We start from the raw sequence: 12,738 nt of genomic DNA, 5'->3' as shown, positions 1-12,738 counted from the left end.
CGCCGGGCTCGCTCCGCCCTGCCCTCGGCATTCTGACCAATCAGCGCCCGCCTCCCCTCACTCCGGTGCCAGCCGGGCGACCAATCAGAGCCGCGCTGGGGCGGGGCTCGTTCCTGGGGCGGGCGGCAGGGGGCGCTGTGCCCGGCGGGGCCGCGGGGCGGGGCCTGATGGGTCTTGGGGGCGGGGTCATACCGTGGGGCGGGGCCTGATATGCTCGGGGCGGGATCTCATTATGGGGCGGGGCCTGCCCGGCTCTGTGGGCGGGGTCTCTCTGTGGGGCGGGGCCTGCCCGGCTCTGTGGGCGGGGTCTCTCTGTGGGGCGTGGCCTGCTCGGCTCTGTGGGCGGGGTCTCTCTGTGGGGTTGGGGTCCGTGTGTGGGGCGGGGGTCCCTTGTGTGTCCCCTGTCCCCGTGTGTCCCCTGTCCCCGTGTGTGCCCTGTCCCCTGTAATAAAATGGTTATAAAAATAGTAATGTAATTAGAGTAATAAAATGTGAACATCTGAGGTTAGGACAATATGAGACAATAAAAACAAAGAGTTACAGACAGTCCGGGTACCTTTTTCTGGGCAGCACAAGCCCGAAAAAGGACCCCCGTTAACAGAGGATTAACCCTTAAAAACAATCGCCTGTTGCATATTCATACATCTCATACATGATGCATAAATTCCATTCAAACACAGGATTCTGTCTGGCCACTGTCAACCTCTTCCTCTTAATCCTTATGCCATGTTCCAGTGTGAGCGAGGTGGGAAGAAGTTAGTTTTCTGCTGATAAGGCAATGAATTCCCTTTCTCTGAAAGATTTAGGTGTCCTGCGGCTCCTACCTGGTGCGAGTCCTTTCTTAAACAAATATCTTGCATAGCATAGTTTCTATTTTAACATACCTAACACTATATTTTATTTATTTATTTATTTATTTTATTTTTATTTTTATACTATATTATATATATATTTAAAATATTATATATTAATATATATAATTTTATATATTGTATAAATATACATAATATATAATATATAATATATATTATGCATTATATACTAAATATTATATTTTATGTATTTATATTTTTATATATTATACATTAATATATAATTTTATATAGTATATCTATAATATATATTGTATACATTATATATATAATATATTTTATATTATATATTATATGTTATATTTTTATATATATTTATATTTCATATATTGCATATTAATGTATATTTTATAAATTATGTATATTATATATACTGCATATATTAAATATATATATTATATGTTGTATTTTTCATATATTTATATTTTTATATATTATATATTAATATACATATTTTTATATATTATGTATATGATATATATAATATATAAAATATAATATATAAAATATAATATATAAAATATAAAATATAAAATATAAAATATAAAATAAAATATAAAATATAAAATATAATATATAATATATAATATATAATATATTATGTATTATATATTATATATTATATATTATATATTATATATTATATATTATATATTTTATATTATATATATTATATATTATATATATATATTATAATTTTTTTATTTAACAAACTACTTAACACAATTAATACCTCACACCCTCCTAGCACAACACAACACTCACTTCAACACTCGCCAAAAACCCAACCGCAAACCACACACCTCCCACCCCGGCCGGTGCGAGCCCATCCCGGGGGGCGCCTTCGGGGTCCCCTCACCCCCCTGGGCCCCCCATTTCCCCGCCCCGGGGTGGCGGGGGGCCATGGGGCGGCCCCGCCCCACCCCATGCCCGCTCCCCGCGGTCTCCATGGAGCGCCCCGGTTGCCAAGCCGGCCGCTGGAGTGCTTGCCACGGCCACCGAGCCGTTGGCATGGCGACGGGCACACGGCCGGCCCGGGGCGGGGTGCGGGCGGGGAGGGTCCTGCCCGAGCCGGGCCGAGCGCACCCAGGGGTCCCCAGGGGCTGCCGCAGCCCCCCGAGCTGGGCCGGGACCCCCCCAGGGCAGCCGCGGCTCTTGAGGCTGTGCTAGGAGGGGAGCGGAGCGGAGGATGTGGGGCTGAGCCCGCCGGGGCCCCGGGCCCCGCCGCCTGCCCCTCACGCCGGAGCCCCCCGGGGCCGGCGGATGAGGTAGGGCGGCGAAAGTGGAGCATCCGCGCGCGGAGAGAGGCACAACCCGCGGACAGCCTCCAGGGCAGGGCAGGGGCTCGCCCGCAGCCTGGCACCGCGGTGGGCACGCTGAGGGGGGCACGGCTCGGCCCGCAGCCGGCCCCCATGCTGGATCACCGAGCCAGGATGGAGAGCAGCAGGAGGGAGAAGGTGAGGCTGCCCTGCTCAGGGGCTGGGGGAAGAGTGGGGATCCTCACAGGGGTCCAGCCCTCCCGAGGTTCCAGCCCAGGGCATGGCTGGTGGGGGTCTCCATCCCTGAGGCCACCCCCCAGCACAGGCCCCAGGGCTCGTGATGGAGCTGGGAGCGTTCGTGGTGGAGCTGGGAGTGTCTGTGGGACGTTCTGCCATCCCAGCATGGCCCCAGGCATCTTGCAGCCATCCCCAGGATGACACGGGGCCTGTCACCTCCTTCAGCTGGCTGTCACCGAGGCGCCCAGCGGGGTGGCACCGGGCTCATCCCCGGCCAAAAAAACCAGATGTTTGTGGGAGTGATCCTCTGCCAGATGGATGGAGCTCAGGGGGTGACGGGTGAGGACAGTGAGACGTGCCCTGCTGCCAGCTGGGACACCAAGGGACACCGGGGGGGCACCGAGGGGACTCATGCTGGACCAGAGAGATGGGTGTCACTGGGGGCCAGCAGCCACGGGGGTCCCAGCTCGTCCCTTTGGTGGGAGGCATTGCAGCACACCATTGCCATGGGGAGCTGAGAGCCAACAACGTCACGTGGGAACACCCAAATCCTGCCGGGGAAGGGCCAAACCCGTGGTTTTGAGGGCCAGTGGAGAGATGAGTGGGAACACGTGGTGCTGAGATGGGAAAACCAGTGGAGAAATAAAACTGGGGCTCCTGGGTGCCAGCCTTGGCACGGGCACCCTCCGGCCGTGGCAGACTGGGGGTTCCCATGCCAGGTGGTGCCACGGGGTGGATCAGCACGCAGGAGGGATGATCAGACCCAGCTCCGTGCTTTCCTGGCAGGATTTTCCCAATCGTTCTGGGCCAAAGCCCCTCAGGATCAAGCTGCTGTGGGTGCCCAGCCCCATTCTGGGGGGCTCCGTGCTGCAGCCCCGGCCCTGGGGGCCAGGGGACGTGCCAGGATGGAGGACAGCTGCACTGAGCCACGCCAAGGGCTGCCCCCAGAGCTGGGGCGCCCCAAACCACACCCCAAACGCTTTGCTGAGCCCCCTACCCCCCAAACCTGTCAGGAAAAGGCAGCAGCCTCGAGGCAAACACCTGAGCCGGTGACTAATGAGCTCCGGCTCCATCTGACAGCCCTGGCCCCAGCCCTGGCGCCTAATGGAGGCTGCTACGGAGAGGATAAACACGGATCCTGCTCGCCAGGTGCTTCCCTGGAGTGGGCCCTGCGGCTCTCCCTGGCAGCGAGGCCAGGCAGCAATCCCCGGGAGTGTCCCTGCCCTCTGCCCCATTTCAGCCCCACGGTTGGTGGGTGGAACCCCGCGATTCCCAGTGGGGTACGGGGAGAGGGATGCTCCCAGGGGGGCAAGGAGGGCACACCAGCGTCTTCATCATGAAAGGATCCATGTCCTTGGTGGGAGATGCTGTGCTCCTCAGAGGCACGGCCAGAAGCACTCCTTGCTGGGAAGGACCAGCATGGGAGGTCCCAGGTCGCTGCTGGAATGGTGCTGGCTTCTACACCCCAACAATTCAGCTGGGTGACAGGGGTGGCAGAAGCCCAGTGCCAGCCCCGTGCCCAGGGACACCAGAGCTGACCTACAGGCAGCTCCAGAAGGGCCTTGGTGCCTCATGAGGGTCCTGTGGATTCCCTGCTCAGCAGGAGAATAACAGAGCGACGGGATAAATCATTTCAGGGTGAAAACAGAGCAAGGGAAACTTGGAGTTTCCTGAAATTCTTGCAGTTCAGGCCCCTTGCACCCCAAACTCCCGGTCCCTGGCTGAGGCTGTGCTGCGTGCAGGTGGAGCAGATCCTGTCGGAGTTCCGTCTGAAGGAGGAGGACCTGAAGAAGGTGATGTACCGGATGCAGAAGGAGATGGACCGGGGGCTCAAGCTGGAGACACACGAGGAGGCCTCTGTGAAGATGCTGCCCACCTATGTGCGCTCCACCCCCGAGGGCTCAGGTGGGTGCCACCCCAGTCCCTTGTGTGCCACCGCCAGTCCCTTGTGTGCCATTCCCAGTCCCTTGTGTGCCACCCCCAGTCCCTTGTGTGCCACCCCCAGTCCCTTGTGTGCCACTCCCAGTCCCTTGTGTGCCATTCCCAGTCCCTTGTGTGCCACTCCCAGTCCCTTGTGTGCCATTCCCAGTCCCTTGTGTGCCATTCCCAGTCCCTTGTGTGCCACCCCCAGTCCCTTGTGTGCCACCCCCAGTCCCTTGTGTGCCACCCCTTCCAGCTCCACGTGCAAGGCTGGGCCTACCAAGAGCCCATCACCTTCTCCTACTCTCCCTGGCCTTGCAGAGGTGGGAGATTTCCTGTCGCTGGACCTGGGCGGCACCAATTTCCGTGTGATGCTGGTGAAGGTGGGCGAGGGCGAGGAGGGGCAGTGGAAGGTGAAGACGAAGCACCAGATGTACTCCATCCCGGAGGATGCCATGACTGGCACGGCTGAGATGGTCAGTGGAGCACACGGGGCGTCCCATCCCGTCCCAGAACCTTTCCTCGTGTGTGTTTCAGTGGGGAGCACACATCCCCATTCATCCAGCCAGCAGAAGCTGGGGGGTGGCCAGGCCTGGGGAACCCGTGGTGGGGGACAGCCACAAGGGCAGCGGGAGGGTGGGGACATCCCTGGGGAAAGGCTGGACCTCCTGTCTTCCAGCTCTTTGACTACATCTCCGAGTGCATCTCTGATTTCCTGGACAAGCACCAGATGAAGCACAAAAAGCTGCCCCTGGGCTTCACCTTCTCCTTCCCCGTGCGGCACGAGGACATCGACAAGGTGAGGGGCTGTGCGGGCAGCACGAGGGCTCGGGGCTCCCCAAGCCTCAGCTACACCCACAGCCCCGTTTCGGTGTGACCCCCACCTTGCAGGGCATCCTCCTGAACTGGACCAAGGGCTTCAAAGCCTCCGGCGCGGAAGGGAACAACGTGGTGGGGCTGCTGAGGGACGCCATCAAACGGCGAGGGGTGAGAGGATGTCACCGTGCTGGCACCCCGTGGCACCCCGGCTGTGCCTGCCAGGGGCTCGCTGCAGCCTGCCTGTGCCTGCCACAGGGCCACTGCAGTGTCCCCAGGAAGGAGAGCAGCTGTCCCCACCACGGGGCTGCTGGAGCCGAGTGTGTCTCTGGGCAGGGCTGTGCCATGTGTGTGCACGCATGCGTGCGTGACACGTGCCCAGGCCCTCATCCTTGGGGACCATCCAGCTGTTGTGGGACAGCCTGGCCCCCCAGGAGCCCACCATGGTCCCTGTCCCCCAGGACTTCGAGATGGACGTGGTGGCGATGGTGAACGACACGGTGGCCACGATGATCTCCTGCTACTACGAAGATCACCGGTGCGAGGTTGGGATGATTGTGGGTAAGATGCCCCTTCTACAGGGACACGTGCCTGGGCACAGGGAACTGTCCGTGGGCCCGCTCCCCTGCTGCTCCCCCGTCCTTCTGGGGGGACACCCCAACCACAGGGGGGTGGCAGTGGCACTCTGCTGAGGTGTCCGGTGGCTGGGACACCCGGTGGCATTGCCTGGCCCCAGCGTGGTGGGTTGGGGCACTTTGGGAGTGGAAAGGGGGTGGTCACCATAACAGGGCTGGTCCCCAAAGGGCTGCCCTGCCCCCAGGCTGTTGGTGGCTCTGGCCTGTGTTGGTCCCTACCACCCTCACAGGGAAGGATTTCTTCCCAGTATCCAATCTAAATCTCCCCTTTTTTAGTCTGAAGCCTTTCCCCCATGTCCTGGAGCCACCCTTGAAGCAGTGGCACACCATGGTGCCAGTCACCAGGCTGGGGAACATCCCTCAGGCTCCACACGGGTCCCAACCCCTGCCCTGGCACATCTGGACCCCCTCCAGTCCTTCCCCATTGCTCCAGGACACCATCCCAGTTCTATCCCAGGGACGGGAGGGCTGTGCTGGGGGCTGTCCCTGCTGCCCCCCTGCCCAGACCCACGCCCAGTTCCTGGCAGGGACGGGCTGTAACGCCTGCTACATGGAGGAGATGCACAACGTGGAGCTGGTGGAGGGCGACGAGGGGCGGATGTGCGTGAACACGGAGTGGGGGGCCTTCGGTGCCTCGGGGGAGCTGGACGAGTTCCTCCTGGAGTACGACCGCGTGGTGGACGAGACCTCACTTAACCCCGGTCAGCAACTGTAAGGAATAGGAGAGATCCAGTTCCTCTGGGCGTCCCTCCCACCCCACCCTGCACCGGGCTCAGCCCCGGCGTCCTTCGCCCTGGGCCGTGCCCACGCACGGGAGCACATCCAGCGAGGAGGGGGGAGGAAAGAGGGGGTGCTGTGGGATGTGACCCCTCAAATGCCAGCTCTGATGCCGCCCCCTCGCCTGTGTCCCCCCCGCAGGTACGAGAAGATCATTGGGGGGAAGTACATGGGGGAGATCGTGCGGCTGGTGCTGCTGAAGCTGGTGGATGAGAACCTGCTCTTCAATGGGGAGGCCTCTGAGAAGCTCAAGACCCGCGGGACCTTTGAGACCCGCTTCATGTCCCAGATTGAGAGGTACGAGGCTGGGGCGTGGCACCCCCAAACCACCCGCCAGGCTGCATGGCACTGGGAGCTCTGTGCTCTCACTCCACACTGGTCTGGGTGTACTGAGGAGTCTGTGCTCTCGCTCTGCATTGGCTGTCCCACAGTTCCATCATCTCATACCAGTCTGCTTTGACTGCCTCATTTCGGGGTCCTTTATCTTGTTACCCTACACCAATCTAGTCTGACTGTCCATCTGCATTGTGCCACCCAAACCACAGTGTCCCCTCTCATAGGCCCATCATGGTCCCATCATTCCGTACCTGCCTCCTCTGTCCCATATTGGGGTCCCCACGTCCCATCACCCCACATTAGGAGGGTCCACTTCCAGGTCCCTCTGTCCCATCACAGCAGCCCCACATTGGGGTCCCCCATCTTATCACCCCACACCAACCTGCTCTGACTGACCCAGCTGGGGTTCCCCGTGCTGTGACCCCATACAACAGTCCCGTGTGAGGATCCCCCACCCCATCACTCCCCATCCCTCTCCAGCCGCCTCACCCACTCCCCCCTTTACTGACCCCCTTTTCTCCCCTTCCCTCAGCGACTCCGACGACCGCAAGCAGATCTACAACATCCTGTCTGCCTTCGAGCTGCTGCCGTCGCGGGCGGACTGCGAGATCGTGCGGCGGGTGTGCGAGAGCGTGTCCACGCGCGCGGCCCAGATGTGCTCGGCCGGGCTGGCCGGCGTCATCAACCGCATGCGGGAGAGCCGCAGCCAGGACACGCTCAAGATCACGGTCGGCGTCGACGGCTCCGTCTACAAGCTCCATCCCAGGTGGGCATCCCCACGGCCACGTCTCCCCGTCCTCTCCTTTCTTCCCCTCTCCCCGAGCCCGGCCGTGACGCCGCGTTGTCGCTCCCCAGCTTCAAGGATCACTTCCACGCCACGGTGCGGCAGCTGACGCCCGGCTGCGACATCACCTTCATCCAGTCCGAGGAAGGCAGCGGGCGCGGGGCCGCCCTCATCTCCGCCGTGGCCTGCAAGATGGCCTGCATGATGGGGCAGTGAGCTGGACTCAGGGGGGATGGCGGGGCCGCGGCTCCTCCCGGAGAGCTGTGGGAGCAGACACGGCCACGGGAAGGAGGCGGCTCCGGCCCCCAATAAACGGGGTGTGTGTGGACTTCTCTGGGGCCCGCTCGGGCCAGCGCTCCTCTCTCCCCGTGCTGGTAGAGAGACCCCCACGGGGCTGCCCCACACCTATGGGGCGGCCAAGGAGCTTCCCGTGCCCTCATCTCCCTCCCCCCATCCTCACACAGCTGCAGCAAGGGGGGCTCCAGCCCCTTTGCTGGGAGAAAACCCCCCCAAGGAGGTGGCCGAGAGATAAGGAGTTTTTTGGGGGTACTTGGGGGGGATGTCAGGGTAGAGGAGCTCCCCACCAGCGATCCCTGGGGTGCAGAGGCTGATCAGAGTGCACCAGAAATGGGCCAGATCAGATGGAGGGGGGTCCCCTCCAGCCATGTGCCCACCCGTGTCCCCTGGTGTGGGGCACCCCAGAGGTTTGAGCTCACCAGAGCTCTGGAGCAGAGTATTGGGGTCCCTTTGGGGTTCATGGGCAGCCCAGGGTGTGGGGGTTCCTTTAGGGATCTGGCAGTGCCAGAGCATATCGTGGTTCTCTGAAGGCTCTGGAATCAACCCAGGGCTTTGGGCCACTCTGAGGGTCTGGAGCACCCCAGGGTGGAGGGGTCCTCCCGGGACACCACAGGGTGTTGGGATCCCCCTGGGGGTTGGGGACACTTGGGGGTCTGGGGCCCACTCTGGGTGTTGGTGTCAGCCTGAAGGTATGGGATATCTTTATGGTCTGGGGTTGTATCTGTGATATTTGGGGTCTGGGCGCCCCTGGGACACGGGGACACCTGGGATCCAGGGACATCTCAGGGTGCTGGGGCAACTCTTGGGCCACCTGGGGGGAGTGGATCACCACAGGGAGTGGGGCTGGGACCACCGAGGGATCTCGGTGTCCTCACAAAGTGCAGGGCCACGCTGAGGGGCTGGGGGCACGGGGGGTGTCCGTGTCACCCCAAGGGACAAAGGCACCCAGAGGGGCTGCCCCTGAGGGCCCCAGGGGTGGCACTGGGACCCCCAGAGCTCCCCTTGCAGGTGGCACTGGGATCCCTCTGCTCTGCCCTCGGCCTGCAGGATTCCCTGAGCTCTGATTGGTTCACACCACAAACACATTCTGGACATCCTGGGCTCTGATTGGTGGCAGCAGTCCCTCTGTTCTGATTGGCTGGGGGCAAACAGAAGAGATTCCCTGCACTCCAATTGGCTGGAATTAAAGGAAAAAAAAAAAGGGGGTGTGGGATTCCCTGAGCTCTGATTGGTTCACACCACAAACACATCCTGGGCTCTGATTGGTGGCAGCCCCCAGAGTGCTGCAGTCCCTCTGTTCTGATTGGCTGGGGGCAAACAGAAGAGATTCCCTGCACTCCAATTGGCTGGAATTAAAGGAAAAAAAAAGGGGTGTGGGATTCCCTGAGCTCTGATTGGTTCACACCAGAACACATCCTGGGCTCTGATTGGTGGCAGCCCTCAGAGCCCTGCAGTCCCTCTGTTCTGATTGGCTGGGGGCAAACAGAAGAGATTCCCTGCACTCCAATTGGCTGGAATTAAAGGAAAAAAAAAAAAAGGGGTGTGGGATTCCCTGAGCTCTGATTGGTTCACACCAGAACACATCCTGGGCTCTGATTGGTGGCAGCCCTCAGAGCCCTGCAGTCCCTCTGTTCTGATTGGCTGGGGGCAAACAGAAGAGATTCCCTGCACTCCAATTGGCTGGAATTGCAGGAAAAAAAAGGGGTGTGGGATTTCCTGTGCTCTGATTGGCTGGGAGTGAAGCAGGGGTGCCCTGTGCTCAGCTGGGACAGTGAGGAGGATCCCAAACCCATGGCAGCACCGGTGACAAGCGGGTGACAAGTGACACTGCCAAGTGCAGAGACAGATGCAGTGCCAGGCATGGGGTGCACAGGGAGGGGACAGTGACAGCCAGCACCACCCGGGTGTGTGAAGGGAACACTCACCCTGACCCACACGGGACACATCCCCACCCTGCTGCTGGCACCTTCGGTGTCACCTTGGCCAGGCTGTCCCCTGCCAGTGCCTTTGGTGTCACCCTTGTCACCATGTCCCCCCAGGGCAGACAAACAAGACCCCAGTGCCAGAGAAGAGAGTTTATTGTGGGGGGGGGATGGCTGGGCTGTGGGGTCATCGGGGCTGGAGGGGCATCAGGGTTTGGGGGCACTCGGGGCTGAGCCTGTGGAGAAAGGAAAGAGCAGGGGGTGTCAGTGGAAACGGCTGCTCCAGCCCTCCCCCTGGATGAAGGATCAGGATGTGGGGTGCAGGATGGAGGGTTCAGGATCAGGATGTGGGGTGCAGGATGGAGGGTTCAGGATCAGGATGTGGGGTGCAGGATGGAGGGCTCAGGATCAGGATGTGGGGTGCAGGATGGAGGGTTCAGGATCAGGATGTGGGGTGCAGGACGAAGGGTTCAGGATCAGGATGTGGGGTGCAGGATGCAGGGCTCAAGACACAGTGCAGGAGTGGGACATGGGGTGCAGGATCAGGATATGGGTGCAGGATGTGGGTTCAGGATCAAGTTGTAGGGTGCAGGACAGGGGGGGTGGGATTGCCATGCAGGGTGCAGGATGCAGGATGGGGATGTGGGGTGCAGGGCAGAGCACAGGGCACACGGGGCACGGGATGGGGATGCAGGATCAGGATGCAGGGGGGCACTGACCGTGCTCAGGACTGGCAGATGCCCATGGCAGCGCAGATGTCCCGGGGCATGTCCCCGTTCTGCAGCCCCTTGGTGATCTGCTCCTGGTAGCTCTTCACCAGCTTCTGGCACACCCTGCCCACGACCCTGCCCAGCGCCTGGCAGCCCTTCTGCAGCGCTGCTGCCACCGCCGACTGCCAAAGCCACCACGGGTCAGGGGGCCACAGGGAGAGGCCCCCGGGCCCGGCCCCCCAGCCCCTCACCACCCCTCACCTCGTCAGGGTTGTCACCTGCCAGCTTCTGTATCTTCTTCAAGACCTTGGTGCACAGGAAGCACTTGATGACCTTGCGCTGTGCCATGCTGTCCCCGTCAGCTGTGTCAGCCACGCTGTCCCCATCAGCTGTGTCAGCCACGCTGTCCCCATCAGCTGTGTCAGCCATGCTGTCCCCATCAGCCACGCTGTCCCCGTCACCCACGTTCCCCTGAGGGCACACACACGCTCAGGGCTGCCTGCACCCCTGGGTGGCGCTGGCAGTGCCGGGGCTGGGGTGCTCACCAGGGCCAGGCTGTCACGCAGGTGCTGGCACTGCTGCTCCCAGCCACAGCGCGTGACCGTGGCCGTGTCCCAGCACCACGAGCTGGCGTCGCCCTGGCAGGGCGCGGGGGCCGTGGCCTGGGCTGCTGCACGGGGACAGGGTGGTGAGCGTGGCTGCATTTTGGGTGCCCAGACCCCCTAAACCAGCAGCCCCAGGTACTCAGCCCCATCCCCGCCATCCCTCCTGCCTGTACTCACACCCTTCTGTTGCACACCCTGTCCCCAAACGTCCCCAGGTGCCAGTCCCAGCGTGGGCACCATGCCCGCCATCCCTGGGTCCTCATGCAGACCCCATCCCTGCCACCCCCAGGTGCTGGTACCCATCAGACCCCATCCCTGCAGGCCCCCACCACCCCTCCTGCCTGTCCCCTTGTCCTGCTCCCACAGCCCTGAGTGCCTGAGACCCCATCCCCACTACACACAGACCCTCCCCACATCCCCCAGTGCCTGAGACCCCATCCCGTCACACACAGGACCCCACACAGACCCTCCCCACAGCCCTCAGTGCCTGAGACCCCATCCCCACTACACAGAGACCCTCCCCACAGCCCTGAGTGCCTGAGACCCCATCCCGTCACACACAGGACCCCACACAGACCCCATCCCCACCATACACAGGACCCCAAACAGACCCTCCCCACATCCCTCAGTGCCTGAGACCCCATCCCCACCCCACACAGGACCCCACACAGACCCTCCCCACAGCCCTGAGTGCCTGAGACCCCATCCCGTCACACACAGGACCCCACACAGACCCCAGCCCCACCACACACAGGACCCCACACAGACCCCATCCCCACCACACACAGGTCCCCACACAGACCCCAGCCCCCCGAGCTCAGTCATCCAGGCTGCCACCCCATTGTCCCCACGTGTCCCATCCCCTCCACTCGGGGTGCCCGTCCCCCGGGGGAGGCAGGAGGCTCCCGTTACCTCCCAGCAGCAGCAGCAGCAGCAGCAGGAAGAAGGCAGCCATGGCGAGCCCGCAGCCGGTGACAGCAGGTGACTGGCCCTGCCTGACTGCTGCGTGTGGCACCTTTTATAGCGGGGCCACGGGTGGGGGACCGAAACCCCAAAACCCCCAAAAAACCCAACACGGCTGCTCCCCGAGCCCTTCCTGCCTCACAGCTCCACCCCGCAGGAAGGGAGAACGGGGGGGGGGACACGGAGGGACACGGGGGGGACACGGGGGGGACATGAGGGGGACACGGGGGGCTCAGCACCCCCAGCCTCACCCCCTCAGGGACACTGCCCATAACAAAGGTGTGGCGGGGAGGGCCTGGCAAGACCCCCGAGGGTCTACCGGGGGGTCTGTCCCGGCTCCTCCCGGGTCCCCTCGGGGCTCTGGGGAGCGCAAGGGCTCGGTGTCCAACCTCCGGGGTCGGTCACGGTGCGCCCTTCACCCCATGGGTTCCGAGGGGCCGCGGGCCGGTGCCGCTGTCCCGGTGTCCCTGTATCCCTGTGTCCCGGTCCCTCGCTGTCCCTGTATCCCGGTGTCCCGGTGTCCCGGTGTCCCGGTCCCCGCCATGTTCCCCCCACAGCGGCTCCCGCGGCCGCTCTGACGTCATTTCCCGGCGCGGCGCACAACT

General features: G+C 60.7%; 2 protein-coding genes across 5 annotated transcripts; one reads left to right on the top strand and one right to left on the bottom strand.

Annotated features, from left to right (window-relative positions):
• The first annotated feature begins 1,838 nt into the window (after positions 1–1,838).
• On the top strand, positions 1,839–7,969 carry GCK (glucokinase). Of its 2 annotated transcripts, XM_064400260.1 has the most exons (10): positions 1,839–2,329; positions 4,111–4,273; positions 4,610–4,764; positions 4,968–5,087; positions 5,180–5,275; positions 5,566–5,665; positions 6,267–6,450; positions 6,658–6,813; positions 7,385–7,618; positions 7,708–7,969. In XM_064400260.1, the coding sequence occupies exons 1-10, from the start codon at positions 2,285–2,287 to the stop codon at positions 7,850–7,852; spliced, it is 1,398 nt and encodes a 465-aa protein (XP_064256330.1). In that variant the 5' UTR covers positions 1,839–2,284; the 3' UTR covers positions 7,853–7,969. The 2 variants fall into 2 exon arrangements, with proteins under 2 accessions (XP_064256330.1, XP_064256331.1); XM_064400261.1 differs by lacking the exons at positions 1,839–2,329; positions 4,111–4,273; positions 4,610–4,764; ... (1 more) ...; positions 5,180–5,275; positions 5,566–5,665 and having other exon boundaries at positions 6,303–6,440.
• Positions 7,970–9,993: 2,024 nt separating this feature from the next.
• Positions 9,994–12,689, bottom strand: LOC135287005 (prosaposin-like). 3 transcript variants are annotated; one of them, XM_064400282.1, is made up of 6 exons: positions 12,083–12,686; positions 11,111–11,235; positions 11,010–11,036; positions 10,827–10,955; positions 10,575–10,747; positions 9,994–10,091 (listed from the first exon to the last, which is right to left on the bottom strand). In XM_064400282.1, the coding sequence occupies exons 1-5, from the start codon at positions 12,123–12,125 to the stop codon at positions 10,580–10,582; spliced, it is 492 nt and encodes a 163-aa protein (XP_064256352.1). In that variant the 5' UTR covers positions 12,126–12,686; the 3' UTR covers positions 9,994–10,091; positions 10,575–10,579. The 3 variants fall into 3 exon arrangements, with proteins under 3 accessions (XP_064256352.1, XP_064256351.1, XP_064256350.1); XM_064400281.1 differs by having other exon boundaries at positions 10,827–11,036; positions 11,111–11,232; positions 12,083–12,689; XM_064400280.1 differs by having other exon boundaries at positions 10,827–11,036; positions 12,083–12,687.
• Between the last annotated feature and the right edge of the window lie 49 nt (positions 12,690–12,738).

Source organism: Passer domesticus, chromosome 28, assembly GCF_036417665.1.
Source record: "Passer domesticus isolate bPasDom1 chromosome 28, bPasDom1.hap1, whole genome shotgun sequence".
Taxonomy (NCBI): domain Eukaryota; kingdom Metazoa; phylum Chordata; class Aves; order Passeriformes; family Passeridae; genus Passer; species Passer domesticus.
Note: the sequence above shows the minus strand (reverse complement) of the source record. Positions and strands in the feature narration are given on the sequence as shown.